Raw genomic sequence first — 22,830 nt, forward strand, 5'->3', positions numbered from 1 at the left:
CGTGCTCTGTCGCGACCCGCCTCCTGTCGCGACCCCGCCTGGCCCCGCGCTGGCCCCGCCCCCGGCCGCGCGCACGGCGCGGATCGCGGCCGGGCCCGGCGGCGGCGGCGAAATGGCGGCGTTGCGGGGCCCGGGCGGGCCGCGGGCGCTGTGCCTGTGCCTGTGCTTGTGCGCGGCGCTGCTGCCGCGGCCGGCACGGGGCCTCACCGACGGGCTCTACTGCGGCCGCCGCGTCTGCTACGAGGTGCTGGGCGTCAGCCGGCAGGCCAGCAAGGCGGAGATCGCCCGCGCCTACCGGCAGCTGGCCCGGCAGTACCACCCCGACCGGTACCGCGCGGAGCCCGCGGGCGGCGGGGCCGGCGGCGCGCAGGCGGCACACGAGAAGTTCCTGCTCATCGCCACCGCCTACGAGACCCTCAAGGTGAGAGAGCGGGACCGCCGCCGCGGCCGGAGCCGCTCCGGTAAGCAGTCAGGGAGGGGAGGAAAAACACCCCGAAAAAAACCTCCTTCGGTAACCAGCCCGGGAGCGCGGGGAGGAGGATGGAGTGCCCTTGGAAATCCCTTTGTGTTTAGGATTCGTCCTTTCTAAAATATTTTTAAAAAACGTTATTTATTTATTTTATTTATTTATAACGAGCCGACTGCTCTTTATCTTAGAGGCATACCTGTAAAAGTAGCAGTGAGCAGGGTAGCATAATGGGATCTGTAAGGGAAGGCTTGTCAGGGCGAAACGTGTGATTTTGCAAAGATGGAGCCCAGGAATGGAAGAAAGAGACCTGTAGGTGGTTTAAGACTACAAGGAATTAAAAAAGGGAAGTTGTTTGGTTTTTTGTTTGTTTGTTTGTTTGTTCTTTCGGAAGGGGATTGTTGAATGGAATGCAGTTGAGTCTGTCAAAATTAAATTTCCCATGCCGAAATTATATGGGGGAGAATGAGGAAAAACCCAGAGAAAATGAGAACAATGAGGTTTTGAAATGGCCTTCCATTGGACAGATTCCACAGCCTTGTAAACTAATTCTTAAAAGTTTCGTAAAACAATCTTGTAATCGGTTCTTCATCTGAAAATCTTTTCCAGAGCAATATTTATTAGCTCCAGTCCATCTAGACTTCCTTTCTGAAGTTAAAAATACTTACCACGTGGATTTCAACTGCTTGCCTATTTTCTAGTTTTAAATGTCTTTCACACAGTGCCTGCTTATTCATTTTAAGACCTACGTACATGAGCAAATAAGTGTGAGAACAAAATAAGTGAGAATATGAGTAAAGGACCAAAGATCTTCCTCTGTGCTTCATACTCACTTGATCTATTGCCAGTTCTACAGCAGCATGGTCATTCAGAATCTGAATCTGAATGTGTTTTTCATCTCATCTTGCAGGATGAAGAAACACGGAAAGATTATGACTACATGCTGGATCATCCTGAAGAGTATTACAGGCATTATTACCACTACTACAGCAGGAGATTGGCACCTAAAGTGGACGTCAGAATAGTGATCCTAGTTACTGTGTGTGCCATCTCTGTGTTTCAGGTAAAATTTCATGTTTACATCATTCTCTGAGTTTCTGAAGAGAGAGATGCAGTGAAACCTGTCATAATGTGCCATTTAATAAAAAGTGAGGGTCTGTTCCTGTGCTGAAGTTCTGTGTGGTGTCCATAACAATCCTGAAGTCAGGATGTACTGAGCAGATTTTTAACTGCCTTTGGTACCTTGAACAAAACTAGAGATTATTTTCTTTTAATTTCATTGAGACGAGTGTAGCTTTTCTGAAGAAGTTACGCAGTTCTTCCTGGCAGGCTCAGAATAGCCTGTTCTTGAGCACAGGCAGGACCAGTGCTCCAAATAACGGGTGTGTCAGTTTGTCAAGATGCGTAAGTAAATTTTTAAAAAACAGACTAATTGCAAATTAAATTCAAGACTCAATTCACATAGAGGATCAGGAGTTTACTACGGTTTGGATCTTACACCTTTAAATCTTGAAACACCACAATGATGAAGTCAGGAGAGAAGCAAATTCTCTTCAGCAGAGTTTACTCTAAAGGTGGTAGGTCCAAGGTCAAGAAAACAGTCTGTGTCTTAGATGAGAAAACTTGTGCTGTTGCTAACAAATATTTAAAAGGAGGAAGGTGCATAACTTTTTTTTGGATCTGTTGGATTGCTGGTTCAAACATCATTAAAAATAGCCAAGAAGTTTAAGATATAAAGTCACGGCTTAGTCTGTGGTGCAGATATCTGACTGTCAGTGGGATATTGGAAGGTGAAATGATAAAACATGTTAGTCAGAATTTGAGAGTTTGGAATAATAAATTCTAATGTGACATGCAACCAAATACCTGATTTCTCTGATTTTGTTCCAATGGCAAAAGTTTCATTTCACATCTTATTTCTTCCTTTGGCTGTAAGTGGAGACACTTTCCTGCAGTCCACCTGCCAGATGATTGCAAATTCAGTGTAAGCACCTGTGTAAACTGGTTTGCCCATCTCGCTTTTTTGTTGTTTCTACTTCTTGGCCTCTACTCAGGTGCCTGCCTGGTTTCTTCCATGATTCCCCTGCCTCATCTCATGTCATTTACAAGGCACTAGATGGGAACAACATCAGTTCTGAGCTGATTGTGAGAGTCGTGCTCCTCCTGTCTTCAGAAGGAATCACTCTTGGGGTTGTGCTGTGCAAGGCCAGGAGTTGGACTTGACAATCCTTTTGGGTCCTTTCCAGCTCAGGATATTCTCAGGATATTCTCAGATTCTGTGTTCACCCAGGCAATATATTTGTGGTTTCTTGTTTGGGTTTTTTTTAAACAAATTGAAATTCAGAGGAGGAGGGAGATCACAGAGGGATGTTGAATCTTGTAAAGTAAATCCTGTCAGGCAAATGAGATCGTCACATACTTAATCTCTGTTTAATGAACAATGGGTAATGTTGTGTCATTAAATGTTCATATATTGGCTCCTTTATTTATAAGTCCAAGGAGTGGGGCTTCTGAGAATGGCTGGCACAGCCTGGCATTAACCTTCAGAAGTTTACCATCTTCTCATAAACAAACCATTCAGAACAGTGCCTGCTTGTCCTTGCTTGTCCCTGTAAATTGCTGTGAGATACGGTTCTGTGCATCTCTTTTCCAGGTGCTTTACTGAGTTCAGAGGAATGATTACAGCTTCTGTAATACCACAGAAGAACTGTTAACCTCAGTTTTTACCCTTACTGTGATGTAACTGTGGTTGAAGGCGTGTGACAGCATTATGTCCTTTTTTTCCTGTCAAGCCTCCAGATAGGAATGTGTCTGTATAAAAATAAGTTTTTTACTTTTACTGTTCTTAAATTACAGTTCTTCAGCTGGTGGAGTAGTTACAATGAAGCTATCAACTACTTAGCTACTGTGCCAAAATACCGCATACAAGCCACTGAGATTGCGAGACAACAAGGTTTGCTCAACAAGACTAAAGAAAAAGGCAAGAACAGGCGGTCTAAAGAAGAAATTCGTGAAGAGGAGGAAGAAATTATCAAAGACATTATTAAAAATAAAATAGATATAAAGGGTGGTTATCAGAAGCCCAAGATATATGATATCCTTCTATTTCAGATCCTTCTTGCTCCTTTTTACTTGTGCAAATATATAGCTTGGTACTGTTGGTGGATTTACTGTTTCACTATTAAAGGGCAAGAGTATGGTGTGGAAGAGAAGCTGTATATCATACGAAGGTACATGAAAATGTCTCAGTCTCAGTTTGACAGCCTAGAAGATCATCAGAAAGAGACGTTTCTTGAGCGGCAGCTGTGGATACGAGAAAACTATGAGGTGGGTAGCCCTGGTGAAAAACTAATGTTAGTTATCCATTGCTCCCAGAGTAAGAACAGCCGTCTGGTGAAGGTGCTTGGGATGGGTCTGTGCGAAGCATTGCTTCAATTTCAGTTGTTGCTTTCTAAATTGAAAACTGTCAGACAACCACATGGTATGTTTTCTTCGACGTCTTATGGTCATGGCCTGGTAGACAACAGCTCCTGACTATGCCCATGGGTATAGGAAAGGATTTGCTCAGTCAAGGGACATCCGTGTATGCATACAAGATTCAGTTGAATCTGATGAAAGGCTTTCTTACAACAATGTGTTATGACAAGGTTATTATGGCAGGTTGAAGACTATTCTGTATTCTCCAAAAAGCAATAATTCGTAATAAGGATTACCCTGATTGTCTGAAACTCCTGTGTCATCAGCCTTTTAAGCTGTTAATTCCAAGCTCAATGATTTTTTTTATTGTGGTTGTTGCTATTGTTGTTATTGTTTTGGGTTTTTCCGCAACTGTTTCTTGATAATTCTTTGACCTTCAGTGAGTCATGGACTATTCTTGCAGTGCTGAATACCTGCTCAAGTAAGGATGGTATATAAGGCCACAACTGGTACTGTTGCCATGCATAGCTAGTTACTAAATAGTCAATACATAATTGTTAAGGTTTCTGTGAGAGCAGCAAAAGAACATTAACCACAGCATGGAATTTGCAGGCCAGAATGATTTGGGATTGCTGGGGCATGGCAGATTGACAAAATACTCCGATTGTGCTGCAGAGGTGCATCTGTGGGCCATCTGGGTGGGAGGTTTCTAAAGAAAATAACTTCAAAATACAAACTTGGCCTACTTAAGGGGAAGAGGGGATGCTGCTGCTGCTGCTCTGCATCTGCTGTGAAAGGAAATGGGATGGTGGCAGGACACCAAAGATAAGAGAATGCTTCTTCAAAAGAAGGCAGGAGTGTATTAGTCTAGAAACCTCAAGAGGAAAATAGTAAAATAGATGCTTTTGTCAGGAAAGGACTGGCTGGCAGGTGCATATGCACGTTCAGTTAGGAGGGGATTGCTAGAAAGCAATCTGGAAGTGCGAAGATTGAGCAATGCTACTAGTCAAAGCAAGTGTTACATGGAAAAGGTAAGATAGGATGGGGAAAAAAGTCATGGTTTCTGATCCATGATGTTTTTAGCTAGTGATGTTTGGGTCACTGAATATAAAAGAGCTGTATTTGCCACAAGTGAAGTCTGTTTAGCCCACACTCATTTCCTGTTGTGGCCAGCTGTTGATTTTCAGTAAAGAATACATGAAAGTTGCACCTGTATAGTAATATTTATTTGCGACTTCCTGGAGAGGAAATAGTGTCTTTTGTAGGTAATTGCTTTAATAAGTTTCTCTTTAATAAACTTACCTAGTCACTGGAATGCATTAAAGCTTTCAGTGTCTGCTGTGCCATCTGGTCAGCAGTTCACTAACACTTGTAGAATATGGTAGAAGATGGGGTTTTTTTGGAAGCCACAAAGACTCCTGCTCATTCCAGTATTACTGGAATTGGAGAATAATGCTTTATTCTCTTCTTGGGCTACTGGTGCTTTTGTGTGCCACTACCATATCCTTACTTGGAACTTAGTCATGTATATTCTAGGCTGAAAAACATGCTCTTAAGTGTTTCTTCCCAAAAGCTTCTCTGTTCTTTCATCATTGGAGATGTCTACAGTTTTCTAGTGTCCCTTTCAGGATGGGAAAGATCAAGAATTCAATACACGGGTGTATCATGGAGCTCCACAATATTTTTTTCTTCAAGATTTTCCTAATCATTCCTCACTGAATATTGAGGTGGTGTATTTATGTAGCAATCTATAATACTTTTAAAATCTTGTTCATGCATAGGAGAACCCTAAATTTAATTGCATTTTGAGTCAGGAGAAGTCAGATGACACTGAGATGACATAAACATGTGTGGTATTGAGATTAATACTGGCTGTATCTACATAAAATGCCTTCCAGAATAAAAGCATAGGTGCTGTTGCCTTTTTTTTTAATGGATGACTGGCTTTGCTGATAGCTGTAGATTTCATTACAATGACACTGTTTCTTGTAAGAAATGTAATTGTTTATCACTTAGTACTGCAAATACTTGATGCAGAGATATTAACTTTGTTGAGAACCTTAATTAGGAATAAAAAGTTCCACAGCAGCATTCTATGAGATAATGACTTTGAAATGGGAGAACTGTAGTGAGGAGCTGAACATCTGGATTGAACAGTATGTGTGCGGAGGAGGGACTTGGAGCATTACCCGTTGCTTATTTGTATTTGGTTGAATACAAAAGCATCTAGTTCTTTGGAACAAAAGTTCTGGAGCTTGCAGTACCATCTTAAAGAGGGTAGTTCTGCTCTCAGCAAAAAGGGGAAGTCTCTGGACTACAGCTCTTGGGCTGCAGGTGCTCTGACACTTTGTGTCGACCAAGGTCTGCTTCCATGTTGCAATTCAGTCTTCTCTAAGAATAATAAATTGGCAAATGGTCGAAGTATAAACATATCCCGCTTCAGGCTCCCTTAAGCTGTTTTTTTTAGCCTTATTAAAGACTTCTATCTGTTTATCAGGTCTATAAACGAGAACAAGAGGAGGAGTTAAAGAAGAAGATGGCCATGGATCCCCGATGGAAGAGATACCGGAGGTGGATGAAAAATGAAGGACCTGGAAGACTGACTTTTATTGATGATTAAAAGTTGCCGAACAGAATGTGTGCTAAAGTTGAAAGTGATTTGCAGAACTTCTCATTACATCGTTCAGAGTTTTGTCTGCTGTGACTTAGCAGTGATCTAAAACTCAGGAATTATTAAATCAGGCTGAAGCATAAAACAGGTTTACCATTTTTGTAAATCAGACCTATTAAAGAGGCTCAGCTCAATGTATATATGCCATTTACGTGGGGATCTCAGTATGGAATTCATTATTCCAAACAACATATTTTTGCTAGATATTTCACGTTCATCATCAATGGAACCATAACTCTAGTTTTTCTGAAAATGTTCCTAGTTCAATCCTTGAAAGTCCTGTTTTTCCTCTTTAAACTGAAGGGTTCCTACAAGTGGACTCTGGAAATTCATAAAAAGGATTCCGAAGCAAGGACCGTTTTCTGTTTTCCTCTCTTTTCTCCTACTTTTCAATCTAATTTCTAAGATGCCAAATTGAGTTTTTTTGATGTAACCAATATGGGGATTATACCAGACTACTGCTATTCCTGGTCCAGTTGGAAATGGATTTTATTTTTTGTGGGAATAAATGATGCATGATTGATCATCATCGTGATGCAAACAAGCCTTAATTCTTTGTTCAACAGAGTAATTAATGAAATAGTATGTTTAGATATTTTGTGTTCATTTTTTTCATCTTGTACATTGGATTATACCTGCTTGTTCAGAACAAGTATACCAGTGAATATTAGTCTACTAAATGTGATATTTCTTTCACCAAAGTATTGGTTAAAGGGAAAACTGACCCTTTTATTAAAAAGGGCAATTTTGATGCCTTAAGTAAATAAAAATTTATATATGCACACTGAATTTACTTTAAATTCTAAATCTAAAGTATTCAATATGTTTATCTCTTCTGATCAGACCTCAGAATACTTAGAATAAATGATGCATAACAGCAGACTGTGGTTTCCTCTGTAACTTGGCCCAGGTCTGAGAGTTTCCATGATTTGCTGGTAAAAGGGATTCTGTTACCTTCTCTCTCCTCACTGATTTTACTGGGGAAGGGCAGGTAGGAGCATAGTCTTTCTCCTCTCATTTATGACGCCTGTAAAAGCAAATTCCTCTGAAGGGAACTGCTGAAGATGGTGCTTAATTAGCTGCCTTCTGTGGAGACTGGTTCTGGGAGCGCAGCTTTTGAGTGTGCTGCTCCTGACAAAGCCCATAGTAGCTAAACATTTTAAAATGCATATTAATTTTTGAAGCAAGAAGTTTCTGATTCTGCAAATGGGACCTGTCCTCATTCTTCACAGAAGAGGCTTCTCTATGCTTCTTTTGCTAGTTTACCTTTCACACACTTCTAGAATGTTGTCTCAGTTTTCTGTTTAACACATGTTCGAAAGCATGATAGAAGCATCACACTAAGTCTCTGTACACAGTAGTAAAATTGAAGAGGAGCTGCTAGATTTTCCTTTCATCTCTGCAGACTGTGTAGCAATAAACTTAATTCACTTTGTATTTAATTGTCAATTCAAATCTGAAAGTTGTAGAAGAAGGTATATAGGATAAGCTGTGCTTGCTTTCGTGGAATAATCTTGGGGGCACTGCAAAGATGCTTATGAAATGAGACTGCATCTTGGGTTTATTGCTGCTTCACCCCCCCCAAAACACAGTCTCCTACAAGAGTGGAATGGGGAAGATTAGGTTGCTGTGATAGAAACAAAGAATGAAGCACAAGTAAAATGGGTTTGATTATTAGATAAGACAGTTGTATCTGGAAAAGAATGAGGCAGGTATGTGCAAGAGGATCTAAACCTGTGGCCTCAGTTTCGCAGGGTAACAGCTCTGCTGCTGCTCCTGACCTTGTGCCTCATTTTGCTCTGCCCTTTCCCAAGTATCTGGGTTATGCAAATATGCAGTAAAAACACAGACTTGTTTTACCTTTTTGCCTGCCTTCCTTGTAATCTTGATTAATTTGCTGACCTGACACTACAGTGGGAAATCAGTGCAATGGAGGTACAGTCTTTTCAGGGGACAGAACTGCATCTTCCAGCAACAACAGTGTTTTGTCTCTGTAAAACTGTGGCCTGACACCAAGTGAGTGAAGAAGTCATCAGGTATCCTACAACCTTCTAGAAAGTAGCTATTTTGCTGGCTAAGCTGGGAGTTCCCTCTTTTCTCAACATGTGAGGCCTTTAAAAATAACCAGATGCAGACATCAATTCATGGAATGCACAGAAATTTGCTGGCAGTGACACTGCAGTCACAACTTTGTGATGAAGGATAGAAAAAACTCGTGTCTTTAGAAAGCTGTCAGCACTGCAGTGACACCTCTTAGCTGAGGCTACTGAGCATTTCTAGCCTAACATGTCATCGTAGCGCTAAATGGTGTCTTTCCTCTGGGCATAAATTTTCAGAGATTAATGAGAGTTACAATACTATGCCCAGTATAGCCAGTGTAGATTCAACTGACTTTAGAGAGGTGTCTGTATGAACAAGTATTGCTGGTACTGGGTAGTGGTGAGATCATTATGGGGAAAAGTGGCAAGATAATAGGACCTTGGAGATTCAGCATGAATCTTTTCCATGACCATACTGAGGCTTTGAAGCAAAAGAATGGGCATGACTGTCCCTATAGAATCAGAATCGTTAAGATTGGAAAAGACTGTTAAAATCATCAAGTCCAACTGTCAATGCATCACCAGCACCTTGTTCACCACTAAATCAGGTCATCAACTACCATTTTCACAGGTTTTTTGGATGCTCTCAGGGATGGTGACTCCACCACTTCCCTGGACAGACTGTTCCAATGCTTTACAACCTTTTTCATGAAGAATTTTTTTCCTAATATCAAAACTATACCTCCCCTGGTGCAACCTGAGCTGATTTCTTCTTGTCCTGTCACTTGTTACATGGGAGAAGAGACCGACCCCCAACCTCAATAGCTTCCAGGCAATTGTAGAGAGCCATAAGATCTCCACTGAGCCTCCTTTTCTCCAAAGTAAACAAGTCCAGCTCCCTCAGCCACTCCTCATAGGACTTGTGCTCCAGACCCTTCACCAGCTTTGTTGCCCTTCTCTAGACATGCTTCAGTGATGTGTTCAAACAGACTTCTCTGAGTCTCTAAGCAGAATTCTGTGTTCCTTCCTTTGATCTCTGTTGCAAATGGAAGCTGATTGTATCCTTCTCACCTTTAACCCTTCTTTTGAATACAAATAGATTTTATCAGGTGTGTTAAACAGGTGTTACTTGATGCTTGTGGAAAGCTTTTGTGTTTTCCATCCTGCTTGGCAATTGTTTAAGCCGGAGCTGCAGATCACATCCTTTTTGGCACCCAACATGGGGTCCTGCCTGTCCTGAGCTGAACTTCACTAGAAACTGTGTAGGGGGCACCTCCCCAAACGACCACCAGAGACAGGCCCACACAGGCTGTAACAAGTATTGCATAAGGTTGCCAAGCTGAAAGACTAGGCATGAGGTAGGTGGTTACTATGTATTGGATAGGTCGGTTTCTGTAAACTTTAGTGTATACATTTTCTTGCCTTTTACACTTTGGTGTGCTTGATTAGTGGAAAAACTTCCACTTCTCAGCCCACGCAAAATAAAAGTCTCCTTTCTAATCCTGACTCTTTGTCCATGTTTAGGGAGTTCCTAAAATTTAGCAACACCAGCACCTCAATGTCTTTCTGGAAGTAAGGGGCCCAGAAGTGGGCACAGGACTCAAGGCATGGCCTCACCAGTGCCAAGTACAAAGGGACAATCACTGCCCAGGTCCTGCAGCACACTCTGTTTCTGATGCACACCAGGAGGCCATTGGCCTGCTTGATCAACTGGGTACACGGCACACTGTTGGCTCATGTTTTGCCACCATCAGCTGGCATTGCCAGGTCTTTTTCTGCTGGGCATCTTTCCAGCCACTCTTCCCCCAGCCCACAGTGCTGCCTGGGGTTGTTGTGACCCAAGGGCAGCACCTAGCGCTTGGTCTTGTTGAATCCCATAACATTGGCCTCAGCCCCTTGATTCAGCCTGTCCAGATCCCTCTGCAGAGCTTTCCTGCCCTCCAGCAGATCAACACTCCCACCCAACTTGTGTCATCTAAGAACTTGCTAAGGACTCAATCCTCTTGTCCAGGTAGTCAGTGAAGATATTAAACAGAGCTGGCCCAAATACTGAACCCTGGGGAACACCACTCATGACCAGCCATCTACTGGATTTAACTCCATTCACCATCACTCTCTGGGCCTGACCATCCAGCCACTTCAGCCAGTGAAGAGTGCACTCATAAACACAACGAGCAGCCAGTTTCTCTAGGAGAGAGCTGTGGGAGATGGTGTCAAAGGCTTTACTGAAGTCCAGGTAGACAGCCTGCACAGCCTTTGCCTCATCCTCTAGGTGGGCCACCTTGTCATAGAAGGATATCAGGCTGATCAAGCAGGGCCAGCCTTCCACAAACCCATGCTGGCAGGGTTTGATCCCCTGTTTGTCCTGTATTATGTTCAGAGCAACCATTTGAGGCTACAAGCTTCAACCCACTAACTTGTTATCAAGCCAGCAAACTAATGGCCAGCAAACACCTGCCAAAAAGTGAGGGGACTTATTTATGGCCACTGGTGAAATGATGATGAACAGGGCTGGGCAGAGGTGCAACAACACTGGCAGCACTTGCCATGCAGTTTGAGCCATGGAGCTGCCTGTGGGCAGAGGAGGATGTTTAGAACTCCATCCTTGTCAGTGTTAAGGGCTGAGTTAGACAGGGCTCTGAATATTCTTAACTAGTGGGTGGCATCCCTGCCCAGGGCAGGGAGGGTTGGAACTAGATAATCTTTAAGATTCCTTCCAACCCAAACCATTCTCTGAGCCCATGGATTCCTTCTTTCTTGCCTTCTTTTTTTTTTTTTTTTTTTTCTATCTCACTTCTTTCCCTCCCCCCTTTTTTCTGCTCCCTTTCTCCCTTTTTCCAGTTTTTAATGCCCTTATTTTATTTTCCTTTGTCCCCATTTTTCTTCTTTGTCTTCCTTTTTTTCCTTCCCCCTCCTCTTTTTTGTTCCTTTTTCCTTTTTTCCCCCCCTCTCTTTCCTCCTCCCCCCCCTCCCCCCTTTTTGTTTTGTTTCCTGTTCTTGGCTTCTATTTTTCTCCCCTTGCTGTCCTACTTTAACCAGCAAGTTTTCCTCCTCCGAAGCACCTCCAGTCCCCACCCGGTGCCGCCGAGGGCTCCGCAGGCGGCGGCGCTGGGGGTGTCCGCCGGGGCGGTGCCGCGGGCGGAGCGGGCGGAGCGGGCGGATCGGCCGCGGCCCCTCCCCGGGGCGGAGAGAGCGGAGCCGAGCCCAGCCGAGCCCGCCGGAGCCGCTCTGCCCCGCCGCGTCCCGCTCAGCCCCGCAGCCTCACGCCCTCCGCCTTCCCCTCGGGCTCGGCATGTCGTCGGGCGGCAGCCTGAGCACCATGCAGCGGCTGGTGGAGCAGCTGAAGCTGGAGGCAGCCGTGGAGAGGATCAAGGTGAGCGGGGATGTCAGACCCGGGGCCGGGGGGAGGCGCGGGGTGCCCTGAACCCCGCGGCGCGGCCAGGAGAGGATCCTCTCCTGCCCTTTCCTCCGCGATGCCCGCGCCCTGGGAAGGAAGGGGGCGAGGAGTGCGTGTGCCCCCGAGGAGCTCCGAGCCCCAGCCCCGCGGGCGCGGTGGAGCGACTGCTGTTCACTGTGGAAGGAGCCGCGATAAATAATACAGTAGCCCCTCGTTAGTTCTGCACAAGCAAGCAGATAATCGGGAGTAGCTCCTCGCAGCGGAGCCAGGCGACTCCCTCCCGCTTCGGAGAGCTGGCAGGATCTGCAGGGGGAGGCGGCGCGGTGTGGTATCCGCTGGCACACTTGGAGAAGGCAGGCCATTTGCTACGCATGCATGAACCTTCTCCTGCTTGCATGTTTCCAGACAAAGGCGGACTGGTGAGGCGGTCCTGTCAACTGCCAGCTCCTCAGGTTTGGTGACTTGTCCAAGGCAGCTCTTAGCTCCCAGCAGGTCTGGAGGAGTCCACAACTACTTTGCAGAAGCGACTCTTTCCAACTCTTTTCCAACTCACAAAATCCAGCACAGTCTATGAAGGGATGAAGGTCAAAATAATTTATGTCCGGTGCTTTCCTCTTCTCTCATCACCTCCTTTTTTTCGCCATTTTCTCTGGCCAGTCACAAAACACCAGCTTCCTCAATCTGACAACAATGCCAGTACACTGAGTTGCAGAAACTTAGCTAATTGATTTAAACAATAATTCAAAATACTTTTCCTCATTACTCCTGTTCCTGGGCTGGTGAAAATTTGAAGTATTCACTGCAAGGTGAAACCACTATGGCTTTTGGATATCATCCTAATCAGTTTGTTAATGTTAGTAAATTTTATTAGCACATACTGAATTAGCAGATGCTTGATTCAGTACAAGTGACTATGGTTTATCACTGCAGTGATGTGTGGAAATCTGAGAAACAGCACAGTTCAGAGTACAAATGTAAACACTTGTGGCAAGAGGGATATTGTCTAATACTGAAATGGTTGACCAAACCATCAGTTGTTGCTGGTGCCCAGATCTCTGTTCCTGCTCAATTTGAGGTATATATACCCTCCCCACTCCACCCCATTACAGGGGTTTTTTTGTGCGTGGGGAAGAGGTATAAAATACAGTTTATAGTTTGCAGGTACTTTGTGCCCATAACATATTTTGGAATTGGACTTCCTATATATTTATTATGGGTTTGCTCTTATTCCAGGGAGGCTTGGCCTTGATTGGCCTCGGTCTCATTTTTCTTGCAGCATTGTGCACAGCAATCTGTTTCCCAGTTCTAGGAACCTGTTCATGGCTTTGAGATGACACATGATTAAAAATGTATCTTAGAAAAAAAGTGTCATCTGGGTTTCTTGAGATACAGTGTAAAACTAACGAGGAATATATTTGGCTGGTGAAAAACCACCTGGTTCAGTTTAAGCAGACACTGGTATAGGAGAAAACATTGTTTTGGCTACTTTGAATAGACAATGTGTTTCCAGACGGAAGCAGGCTATGAAAGGGTTTTTAAAAATACATTTCATACTATAAAGTCCCATGGTGATTTTGTTTACCCTGCCAGCTAAAAACGCAGACAGGAACAATATTTTCAGAAAGAGGAAACTGAGTAGAAAGAAGTACCCACACACATCTTGCACACGGGAGGCTGCTGCAGGGACTGTGGTTGTTGTGTGATGAAATACGGCAGAAACACTTGTACTTTTCATGTGAACTGGAGGAACGAAGAATTTTATGGGGGATAGATAGGGCTGGTTTGTAAAAAAAAAAAAAAAAAAAAAAGAAAATCAGGTTTGTATATTTCCAAGATATATGTATGATGTATGTAGCTAAGTATGTGATGGAGAGTTTGGTAGAAAAGTGCAGGGAGATGCTGTGAGGAACTGTTAACTCTCTGAGGAAAAAGCTCCATGCAGCCTTGGCCTGATCAGTGTTGGCAAGTGGCATCTCTGTGGTGCATAGTCAGGTACCAGCAAGGGTACCAGCTGTGGTTGAGGCAAGGGGGGTAGTAATGCAGGGGGTCCAAGGGACTACAGGACACCTCTGCAGCCTCCAGAGAGGGGTTCTCCTCAAGTAAGGGAGTGACAAAGGTAGCACTGAGGTAGTAGGAATCCTTACTGCGGATACTTCTCCCTGTACTCTGCCCAAGAGAACCAGAGAGGCTGAGGAAAAATGCTGACAACGGCCAAGTAAATTTGGGCAGTTACGAGGCTGAGTGTCCCCGGGGCAAAGTTGGAAGGTAGTGAGCAGGAGAACAGCAAAACAGCAAATGAAAGGATGTACTATGCCAGATTTCCCATATATTTCCAGATGCTGTTAGATGGGATGGCCCAGAACCAAAATTGCATCAGGGCTCCTGGGTGGCCCCTTCAGACAGGAGGCTGGGAAGTGTAGGTGGTCCTTTGGGTTATTGTTTTGGCAACACTGCAAAGTTGTGTAAGAAGAAAAATCATTGTTTCAGGAGTCAGAGGTAAGCTCAGAGGGGAACTTGTATTCCCATCAATATGCTCAGTTATTTCCTTTTATAAAAAATCTATCAGATGGCATGGATTTTGACAGTTCCCTGCAGCTATTCCTAGAGTGTGTGTTTGGGACATTGTGAATTCCTCTGCATCGTCCTTCAAGAATACAGACACATGACCGACTTGCCCTCCACTGGGAGAGCATGGGAGTTCAGTGCTGAGGACATCTTATCTTTGGGATCCTGGGTTTGTTCTGCAGATCTGGACTCTCCTCTTTGGGGCCAGAATGTGGATTTGAAGTTCTGACTTCCCTGCTGGGGAAGGTGAAATATTTGGATGGTCTTAAAAAGCTTTTCATCCTCATTCTCTTGCTTTCATTCCTTGGTATGGTTTGTGTTGCTTAAAAGTTTGGAAATTAAAATCCTTTTAATAAATTGTCTGAGGATCTAAGAGTTCAGATATTAAAAAAATAGGTTGGAAAATGCTGTGGTCGGGTCTCTGTGCTTTTTAATGAGGACAAATTGCATCACACTTGCACCTCAGTCCTTTGCACTCTCCTGGCTCATCACTGGCCTAGTATTTCATGCATGGTTCCACAGAGCTTTGTAAATGTGCTTCTGTGCTGACTTACAGGGTGTTTTAGAATCCAAGAACTGACTTGGCTGCACTCCAGCTCTGTTTGATAATAGCTCTTCAAGAGGAAATGCCTAATAGATGCTTATGAATGAATGAATTAGTTTTCTCTCTGGGCTTGTTTTTCCTTTTCAGGTCTCTCAGGCAGCTGCAGAGCTCCAGCAGTACTGTATGCAAAATGCCTGCAAAGATGCCTTGCTTGTTGGGGTCCCTGCAGGGAGCAATCCATTCCGAGAACCCCGATCCTGTGCTCTACTCTGAAAACAGGTAATAAAGTCACAGATACCATGACAACCACTCTGATTTGAAACTCAAGCCCTTGCAGGGACAAAGAAACATGATGATAGTTGTTTAAATGTTGAGTTCTTTGTGGAGAAGTGTTTATCATTTCCCTGCTGTCTCTGCAAATGGTTTTCTGTTTCTTTTAGGTGTGGCAGTTGAAGCATGTCTTTTTCCCCACACTCCTTCTAGAAGTGTTTTGTTTGAGTTGGGTTTTTTTTTGTTAGGATGGGTGTATTTTTGTGTTTGAGTGACTCTATAGTCCTTAGCAGCATCCAAATTAATTAAAATTGTCTAAGATACACAGCTGTGTTTGATACAGGCAGACAAAAAAAAAACAAGTCACGTCCCCAGCCTGGAGAAGACAAAGCTGTGGCAGTTGCATGTGTTGTAATGACTAGCTCACAGCTTAAGCAAGAACCTTGTTAAAATACATTTGGTCTTCAATGTCATATTGCAGTTTATTTGGCTGTGTCTGTCCTTAGGCTCTTCCTGTTCTTAGTGTTGGTACAGCACCAAAAGCGGTGGAAGGAAAGAGGCACTGAGGCACTCTGCAATCACATCCTTTCTCAGCACAGTTCTGAGGGAGGAGCTACTCCCCAAACTCTGCCTCAGTGCTCTGCCTGGCTTGTTCCCATGTAACACCTGCAGAATGGATGGGTGGGTGACCATCTAGCATTTGCAAATCTTTGGGATCTGATTCCGTGATTCCCACTCCAGCCTCTCCCATTAGTTGCACAGTGATTGCAGTAGGAGAATGAAACACCATGCATGTCAGTAGTCTTAGGCAGGACCACACCTTAACTTGGAAAATCTATTTCTTTTGCGTGACAAACAAATGTGGAAGTAGGATATTCAGAAGGGTTACTCTTCTTTAAAAGAAAAAAATGAAAGTAGTTCCTACTAAAGAGCTGAAAAATCTACAGAGAGAGGAAGAGCCATTGAATTCTGTTCTTTCTTAGAGGGTGCTGTCAAATAGAAATGGAATGCTTTCTTAAGGGCAGATTGAAGCTATAACACAAAATTCTTGTAAAATCTTCCCGTTCCTGAGCTTGCAGTTGAGCTTTTTCCTAATCAATAGCATGGCTTTGATTGTTGCTACATAGGTTTAACAAAACAGGATTGAACCTAAAGAGAGAGAACAACTGACATGAGATGCTATTCTGGAAAAACTTGGCAGAGGAGAAGCAAAAGTAGATTTTCTTAATTTAGGTGCTACCCTTAATTGTTCATGCAAATAAGATAAAATTGATAGTGGCTGTTGCATGTGTTCTTCTGTTATAGAAGCAGCCTTTCTACCTCATCTTTTTTTGGCAGTCTCTGTGCGTATGGATGTATGTATTGTAGGATGCGACTATGATCCCATCTTCCATTTAGATTACAAAATATTTTCTCAAGAGTTTGAAGATTAATTTATTATGCTTTGAGAAATGCATGTCTCAGTGCAGGATGTCATTTAGTATTTTTTTGCTGATAGATAAAATATGTAGTTTATTATTATTTTGTTATCTTAGGATCATAAGAAAATTAGAACAAAGTAGAAAAGCCGAAAAACAAATGTTATGATATGCAAAGGTACCAATATCCAACAAAGAAAAGTGGTTATTCATGTTTTCCTCAGTGCAAAGGACTTTTTCTGTTGTAATTTGTAAGAGAAATATATCAGCTTAGGAAGATGGCATTTAATAAACCTTTTCTTTTTCCTCTTACAGGGAAGGTCATCAGAGAATTGCCTTCAAGCATGACATGAATAATAACTGCCTTCCCTTCACAAGAAAAGTCTCCCTTTGTGTCCTGACTTTTATGTGGCTAAAAGCAGTGTCCTAGATATTTATTTGTTTGTTCTTGTGAATCTGTATTTCACTGTCTTTTGGTAATATTTTTGAAGTTTTTTAATGTAACTCTCATCATAATCATCACCGCTGTCACTATACTATGCTAACTATACAAATATTGCTTAAGAAGTTTACATTTCAGAAATGAAAAACGTGAATTTTTCTAAATTACTTACTTTGATCTTGATAAACTGTAACACCAGAATGATGGCAAAAATTATTTTTTTCCCCAGAACAAGCCAAAACTGAATACCTAGGATATACAGCTAAATGCTGTTAGTGCTGAAGTAATGTTCTCAGGGGGAATTTTGCTTCCATTAGCAAGACCTGGAGCCAACTTCGTGTTTTTCTCAAGTTCATCTCGGTGCATAAATGACACGTCTTAGAAACTGCTGGACACAATTTATAGCACAGGCTTGATTTCTAAAGCATGTTTCTTGCAATACTTCTAATCTGTAATCCTTCTTCTAATTTGTATTTGTAAAAGTACTGTTATGGTGGAATTTTCTTGATGTATTTAAAATGTGACCAAACCGACACTAAAAATCCAGGAACACCCAAAGACAGTTGCATGCATCACTCTCAAGGTTTGCAATACAAGAAACTTATGAAAATGTACTTGCTGATTTTTCTTCACTTTTTTATAGATCACTTTTACAAGGATAACTAACTTTTTTTATAGGTTTTTAATTTTGTCTACTTTGTATTGTTTGTATTAATCTTTTAGAAGTTTGGAAATAAAATTCTTATCCATACTGGCTTTGAGCTCATTGTGTAAATGTAACAAAGAGCAGAATCCGTAAGGAAGAGGGTACTTGGATTTTGCAGTGGGAGGGGAGGCCTCAAGTGCTTTGCTTTTTTGGGAAAAGAAGGTTGCCATTGGATTTTTAGATACTATGTCTTATTAAGAAAAATAGCATTTATATCTATTTACCATTTTTGTAGTAATGTTATCAGGCTCACACATTTTGAAACTGTAAGGAAGAACTCTGCAGTCTGAGTACTTAATGTTCATTAATGTTAACTGAAATGGGGCAGTGGGTGTCCTCCAGGCTGCTGTCTTTGTCAAAAGATTTTCATGCTTGCTGTCCTGCAGAAAGGCACCAACATGACAGCTGTAATACTGCCAGTATGTATTGTGCCTCTAAATACACATTCTCTTGAGAGAACCTCCGTCGTTAAAAGCTTTTCTTTGCTCTGGATTCCTTTCACTGTAAGCTATTTGAATATGGCCGTTTTTCTTCTAGTACTTGACACAGGTATGCACTGCTGAGGTCCAGAGAAAGCATAGTTATTCTCGCTTGCACAGGGGCAAGTGAGATCAAAATGCTGAAGTCAAAGGTACTGGTGATCATATGAATCAAAAGGCTTGGGACAGCCTTCACCTGGCTGCTGGCCACTCCCTCCCCAGCAAGCCCTTCATATTTCTTTTACCTCCTGTCATAAAATCTCCCCTCATTCCCGCAGCTGTTTCTCTCCCCACCCTTATCCCCCCCACTGTTGCATACCCCTCCTGGCTTAGTGTCCTCAGTTGGAGCTTTTGTTCTGGCGTGGCTGCTGAGCTGGCATAAGGAGTAGCCAAATCACAACGTGCAGCAGAGAGCTGCTGGAGAGCCAGTCAGCCGCGGTTGGCTCTTGGCTGCCCTGCCCAGTTCTGTGTGGTCTCTTTTCAGCAGGAGCACCAGTGCTGTGAGCACACTTCAGGTCCTGGCTCCATCAGCATCTTGCACCAGCAGCAGACAGAAAGACCCGTGCAGCAGCTGTGAGATGGATTGGGAACACTCCACCCTGATTTTCCTCTGAGTATAGTGGTTATTCCTCAGACAGGGATTCCAGCCTCTCCCGAGGAGTGTGGTTGCTGCACCCCTTTGCTCTCAGGGCAGTGTGTGGCCAAGCTACTAGGTACAAGCAGGGACAGGACCGACAGCAATACCTCTGCCCTCCCAGGCTGTGTGCTGTGACAAGAGTTAAATGTCAGAATAAGCTCCAGAGCGGGATTGGTTGGCACTGAGGCTCTTGGGTTCCTGTTGGGAATCAGTGTGGTGAAGCATGCCACTGCTGGTCATTTTGTGCTGGCTAGATGACGCAGCATTTTAGCGGCTCAGCTTTTGCAGGTCCTCTTTTCTAGGTGTAGCCAAGGAACCTGACAAATGAGCCTGGGCAGCTGTCTGCTTCTGCAGGCAGCAGAACAGGTTGTCTCTTACCTACCCAGTCTACAGGACAGCTGCAGGTGTACCTGGCTGTGCATTACTGTCCTGACAGGACAAGCATCGCATTTTGCTGTCTCTGCTTTAACAGGTGTAATCTGCAGTGGGGTGGAGAGCTGTGGGCAGCATCCTAGCTCCCTTCACAGGCTTTACCAAAGACCATCCAAGAGGGCTGTCTGTGGCACAGAGGCCTTCACACCATCTGATGGCAGCAGGTCCCACGGGATGCCCACAGTAAAGCAGAGAGTGAGTGCACACGTCTCTACACTAAGTGGCTCACACGAACCACAAGACCCCCTTTGCTCGCTGTCCTCTCCCCCAGTCTATCAGGAAGACTCTTCTCCATCTACAGGTGCCACCTACTTGGTCATAAAAAGTTTACAAACCTGTTCCAGGAATGGAGTGTCCTTACCTGCTGATGGAGGACTGGTGGCACGGTTTTGTCTAAGAACCAGTTGCTTTCTAATTCTTAGATGGTTTGGGGATGGGGGGGTTTGGGGAAGCACATCTTTGTAGTGCCATAGTAATTTTACCCTGCATTAAAGAGAAAATGGGGAAGAACATAGTATATGATAAAGTTGTCACTGTGTGACAACTTTGTGAGAGATTGAGACTTGTCATAAACAAATACAGTAAAGCAGTCTTTGCAAACATTTTTCCTTATTTTCTACTACACTGCCCTTAACTGCACACTGACATTTTTTCAACTTAATGGAAACTTAATGCAGGCAGCACTTGAATTTTCTTATTTAATGTAGACAACATGCCTTTGTTTTCAAAGTAACCTATAGATTATTTAAGCTACTCTTTCACAACTGTTCATGTGAAATTTCTGGTGACAGCCTTTGCCTGTGGCAAAGGAAGACACAAATACATAGCTTGGAACTGGCAGCTATAATTTTCTCCAGCTGTGGTCTTCTGTGACTGGGACTTTGTAGAGCTGCACTTTAAAAGAAGAGATTCCTTGTTCTAGCAATCTGGGACGTAATTTTGAAAAAAAAAGTCAAACACACGATGCAAAAGGTGGAAAATGGTTAGGTCAAATGACTAAAAAAATGGTCCAGAAATAGTAAGCAAACTGCAATTTTTATTAAAGTCTTTCTCTTATTCACAGAAACACTGGCTTGGTTGCTATTTTACTAGAAATCTTTTTATATTATCACTTGTGAAAGGTATTTTATAAAGTCTTGCTAATAGTGTGGGTACAAATAATTTGGGAATATTACTATGAACTAAAATTGTGATTAGTGCTGTCATCATAGCTTTTAAGAGCTCACTTAAAAATCAGCACTCCATTTTCTCTGAGACAAAATCTTTCTCCCCTAAGTGCTTTTTTCATTTATCCAAACAGTGAATATGTGCTTAATGAAGGCTTCATGTCAAATAAGTTTTTCACTGCAAGTATAAACCATAAAATTAGTAGTTTTTTATTTTCTTTATTGCCCCCCCCTCTTTCTGTAACTGCATCAAACTTAAAAAGGTTTGTGAGTTTGAAACCTGAATCATCTCAGCTGAAGGCCGTTGACCAGACAGAGACATCCTGGAGCTGGCAGGCATGCCTGTGGATTCCTGCAGCAGAATGCAGCTACTGTCTACCATTGCTCCCAGCAATCTTTTGATGGAAAGTGAGGGTTTGGATACTATTCTATCCTCTTCTGTAGCTTACAGCTGAGAAAGCTTTTTTTCCTTATCTCTCACCCCTTCTAGCTGTACCTTACAATATCTGGAACTCCCTCCCAAATGACTCCCTACTTGCCAAAGCACTCCAGAAGGTTGAAAAACATGGATGCCAAGAAATAGCCTCCACCAGGTTATGCAGAAAGCGAGGGTCACAGCTTAGTTCCCTGAATCAAATCTGTGGGCATGCTAAATTTCAACACATGCTTCACATGTTGTCCATAAAACAAACAGGTTTTTTTTCTGTAGCTTAACTGTGATTAAAAAAGTTCAGGGACTAATCACATGGTTTCTAAAGGAGCTGTCAGAATGAAGGAGTGGATCTGAACCCAAGTGACAACTACAAAGGGTCACAGCTCTAAGTGCAAGACATCTCTTAAGACCTCATAAGAAGCCTGGAGATTCTGGCAGATCCAACCCATTTTTACATTTGGAAAGCTATATGCTCAGGGAGCAAACATAGATGAATTGAAAACACCATGAGCTTCAGTGTCTGTTTTTTTCCATTCATATTTTATTTTTTATATAAGGAGTGATAAAGTACTTTTATACCACCCATGAGAACAAACAGAGAAGCAGTAATTCTCAAGCTTCAAGGAACTAGTGTGTTTAGTAACACTTTAAAAACACACCAAAGAATCCTGAACTAGTAAGGATTCCTAAACCCTAATTTCTTTCTAAAAATTAACAACAATAAAAATTAATCTATTTCCCTTCAAAGACTTCAGGGATTAATAAAAATATATGTAACATGCAAATCCCCATTCTGTTCAAAAGAATTTAAGACGTGTTTGTCCATCACTTCTTCCAGGAACTCTTTCATATGTCAATCTCTTTTTTTTGAACTCTGCTACTTCTGGAAATCCTGAATCTGAAAAAGAAGTAGAAGAAAAGCCCCATGATAAAATACAAGTGCAGCACATAACTTAGCTATATGTTTCATATGTGTTCAACTTAACTTCAGCAGACTTAACTATGTATTTCTCAGAAGAAGTAAGACTCTAGCTTTAACCAGCACCCCTTCTATGAAAAGTATCAAATGCCATAAAATAAAACATGTACAGATTAATATTAACAACTACTAACTGCTACTGAACAGTTTTATGCATATCATCCTGTAATAAGAATATGTAAGTATGTTCATATATAATATGTATAAAGACCTTATAAAAAATAAATAAATCAACCTACACTATGCCTAACCACAATATTTTAGAAAAGATTTCAATTCTTATTTCTATTTCATTAATATTACACTCAGTATATTCAGTAACTGTTGAAAGTGAATTCTTTTTAATTAATTCATGTTCATGTTTCTAAGTTGTTTAAAAAAGCTACTTACATTCTTAATACTAAAGTTATTTTACAATAAAGTGTTTGAGAAGTTGCTTATTCATAACAAGTTATTGTAAGAAAATTCTGTTTGGTCTTCACAAAAAGTATTGTCAGAAAACTCTAACATTGACCTAAGGATTTAATCTGTTTGAGTAGAAATACTGGCTTGGCATGGTATCATTAATTGTCTGTCGTTTAATGACAGCTTGATCCAAAGCCTGAAGAAATCCCTGGGGGATATGTCTTTTTAACTTGACTCTACATATTTCTTAAATGTGGGATTTTACATTTCTCAAATGTGGTACCAGAAGAATCTGCCCTGATCTCTACTGAAAATACTGTATTTAAGATTTTATGCTACCAGTGCCAGTTACAGGTTACTGAAA

General features: G+C 42.4%; 3 protein-coding genes across 3 annotated transcripts in view; 2 read left to right on the forward strand and 1 right to left on the reverse strand.

Moving 5' to 3' along the window:
- The first annotated feature begins 112 nt into the window (after nucleotides 1-112).
- DNAJC25 (DnaJ heat shock protein family (Hsp40) member C25) lies at nucleotides 113-7,095 on the forward strand. The gene is made up of 4 exons (XM_050329194.1): nucleotides 113-421; nucleotides 1,377-1,529; nucleotides 3,323-3,793; nucleotides 6,381-7,095. The coding sequence occupies exons 1-4, from the start codon at nucleotides 113-115 to the stop codon at nucleotides 6,501-6,503; spliced, it is 1,056 nt and encodes a 351-aa protein (XP_050185151.1). The 3' UTR covers nucleotides 6,504-7,095.
- Nucleotides 7,096-11,798: 4,703 nt separating this feature from the next.
- GNG10 (G protein subunit gamma 10) lies at nucleotides 11,799-17,980 on the forward strand. The gene is made up of 3 exons (XM_050329195.1): nucleotides 11,799-11,966; nucleotides 15,247-15,378; nucleotides 17,103-17,980. Exons 1-2 carry the CDS (start codon nucleotides 11,886-11,888, stop codon nucleotides 15,370-15,372), a joined length of 207 nt encoding a protein of 68 aa, XP_050185152.1. The 5' UTR covers nucleotides 11,799-11,885; the 3' UTR covers nucleotides 15,373-15,378; nucleotides 17,103-17,980.
- Nucleotides 17,981-21,879: 3,899 nt separating this feature from the next.
- SHOC1 (shortage in chiasmata 1) overlaps nucleotides 21,880-22,830 on the reverse strand; it is a 49,086-nt gene continuing 48,135 nt past the window's right edge. Inside the window, exon 29 of the mRNA XM_050328917.1 lies at nucleotides 21,880-21,980. Within this exon, the coding sequence (XP_050184874.1) occupies nucleotides 21,880-21,980 (101 nt within the window). The remainder of the gene's footprint in view (nucleotides 21,981-22,830) is intronic.

This window comes from Myiozetetes cayanensis, unplaced genomic scaffold (assembly GCF_022539395.1).
Source record: "Myiozetetes cayanensis isolate MyiCay16 unplaced genomic scaffold, myiCay2020 scf4, whole genome shotgun sequence".
Lineage (NCBI taxonomy): Eukaryota > Metazoa > Chordata > Aves > Passeriformes > Tyrannidae > Myiozetetes > Myiozetetes cayanensis.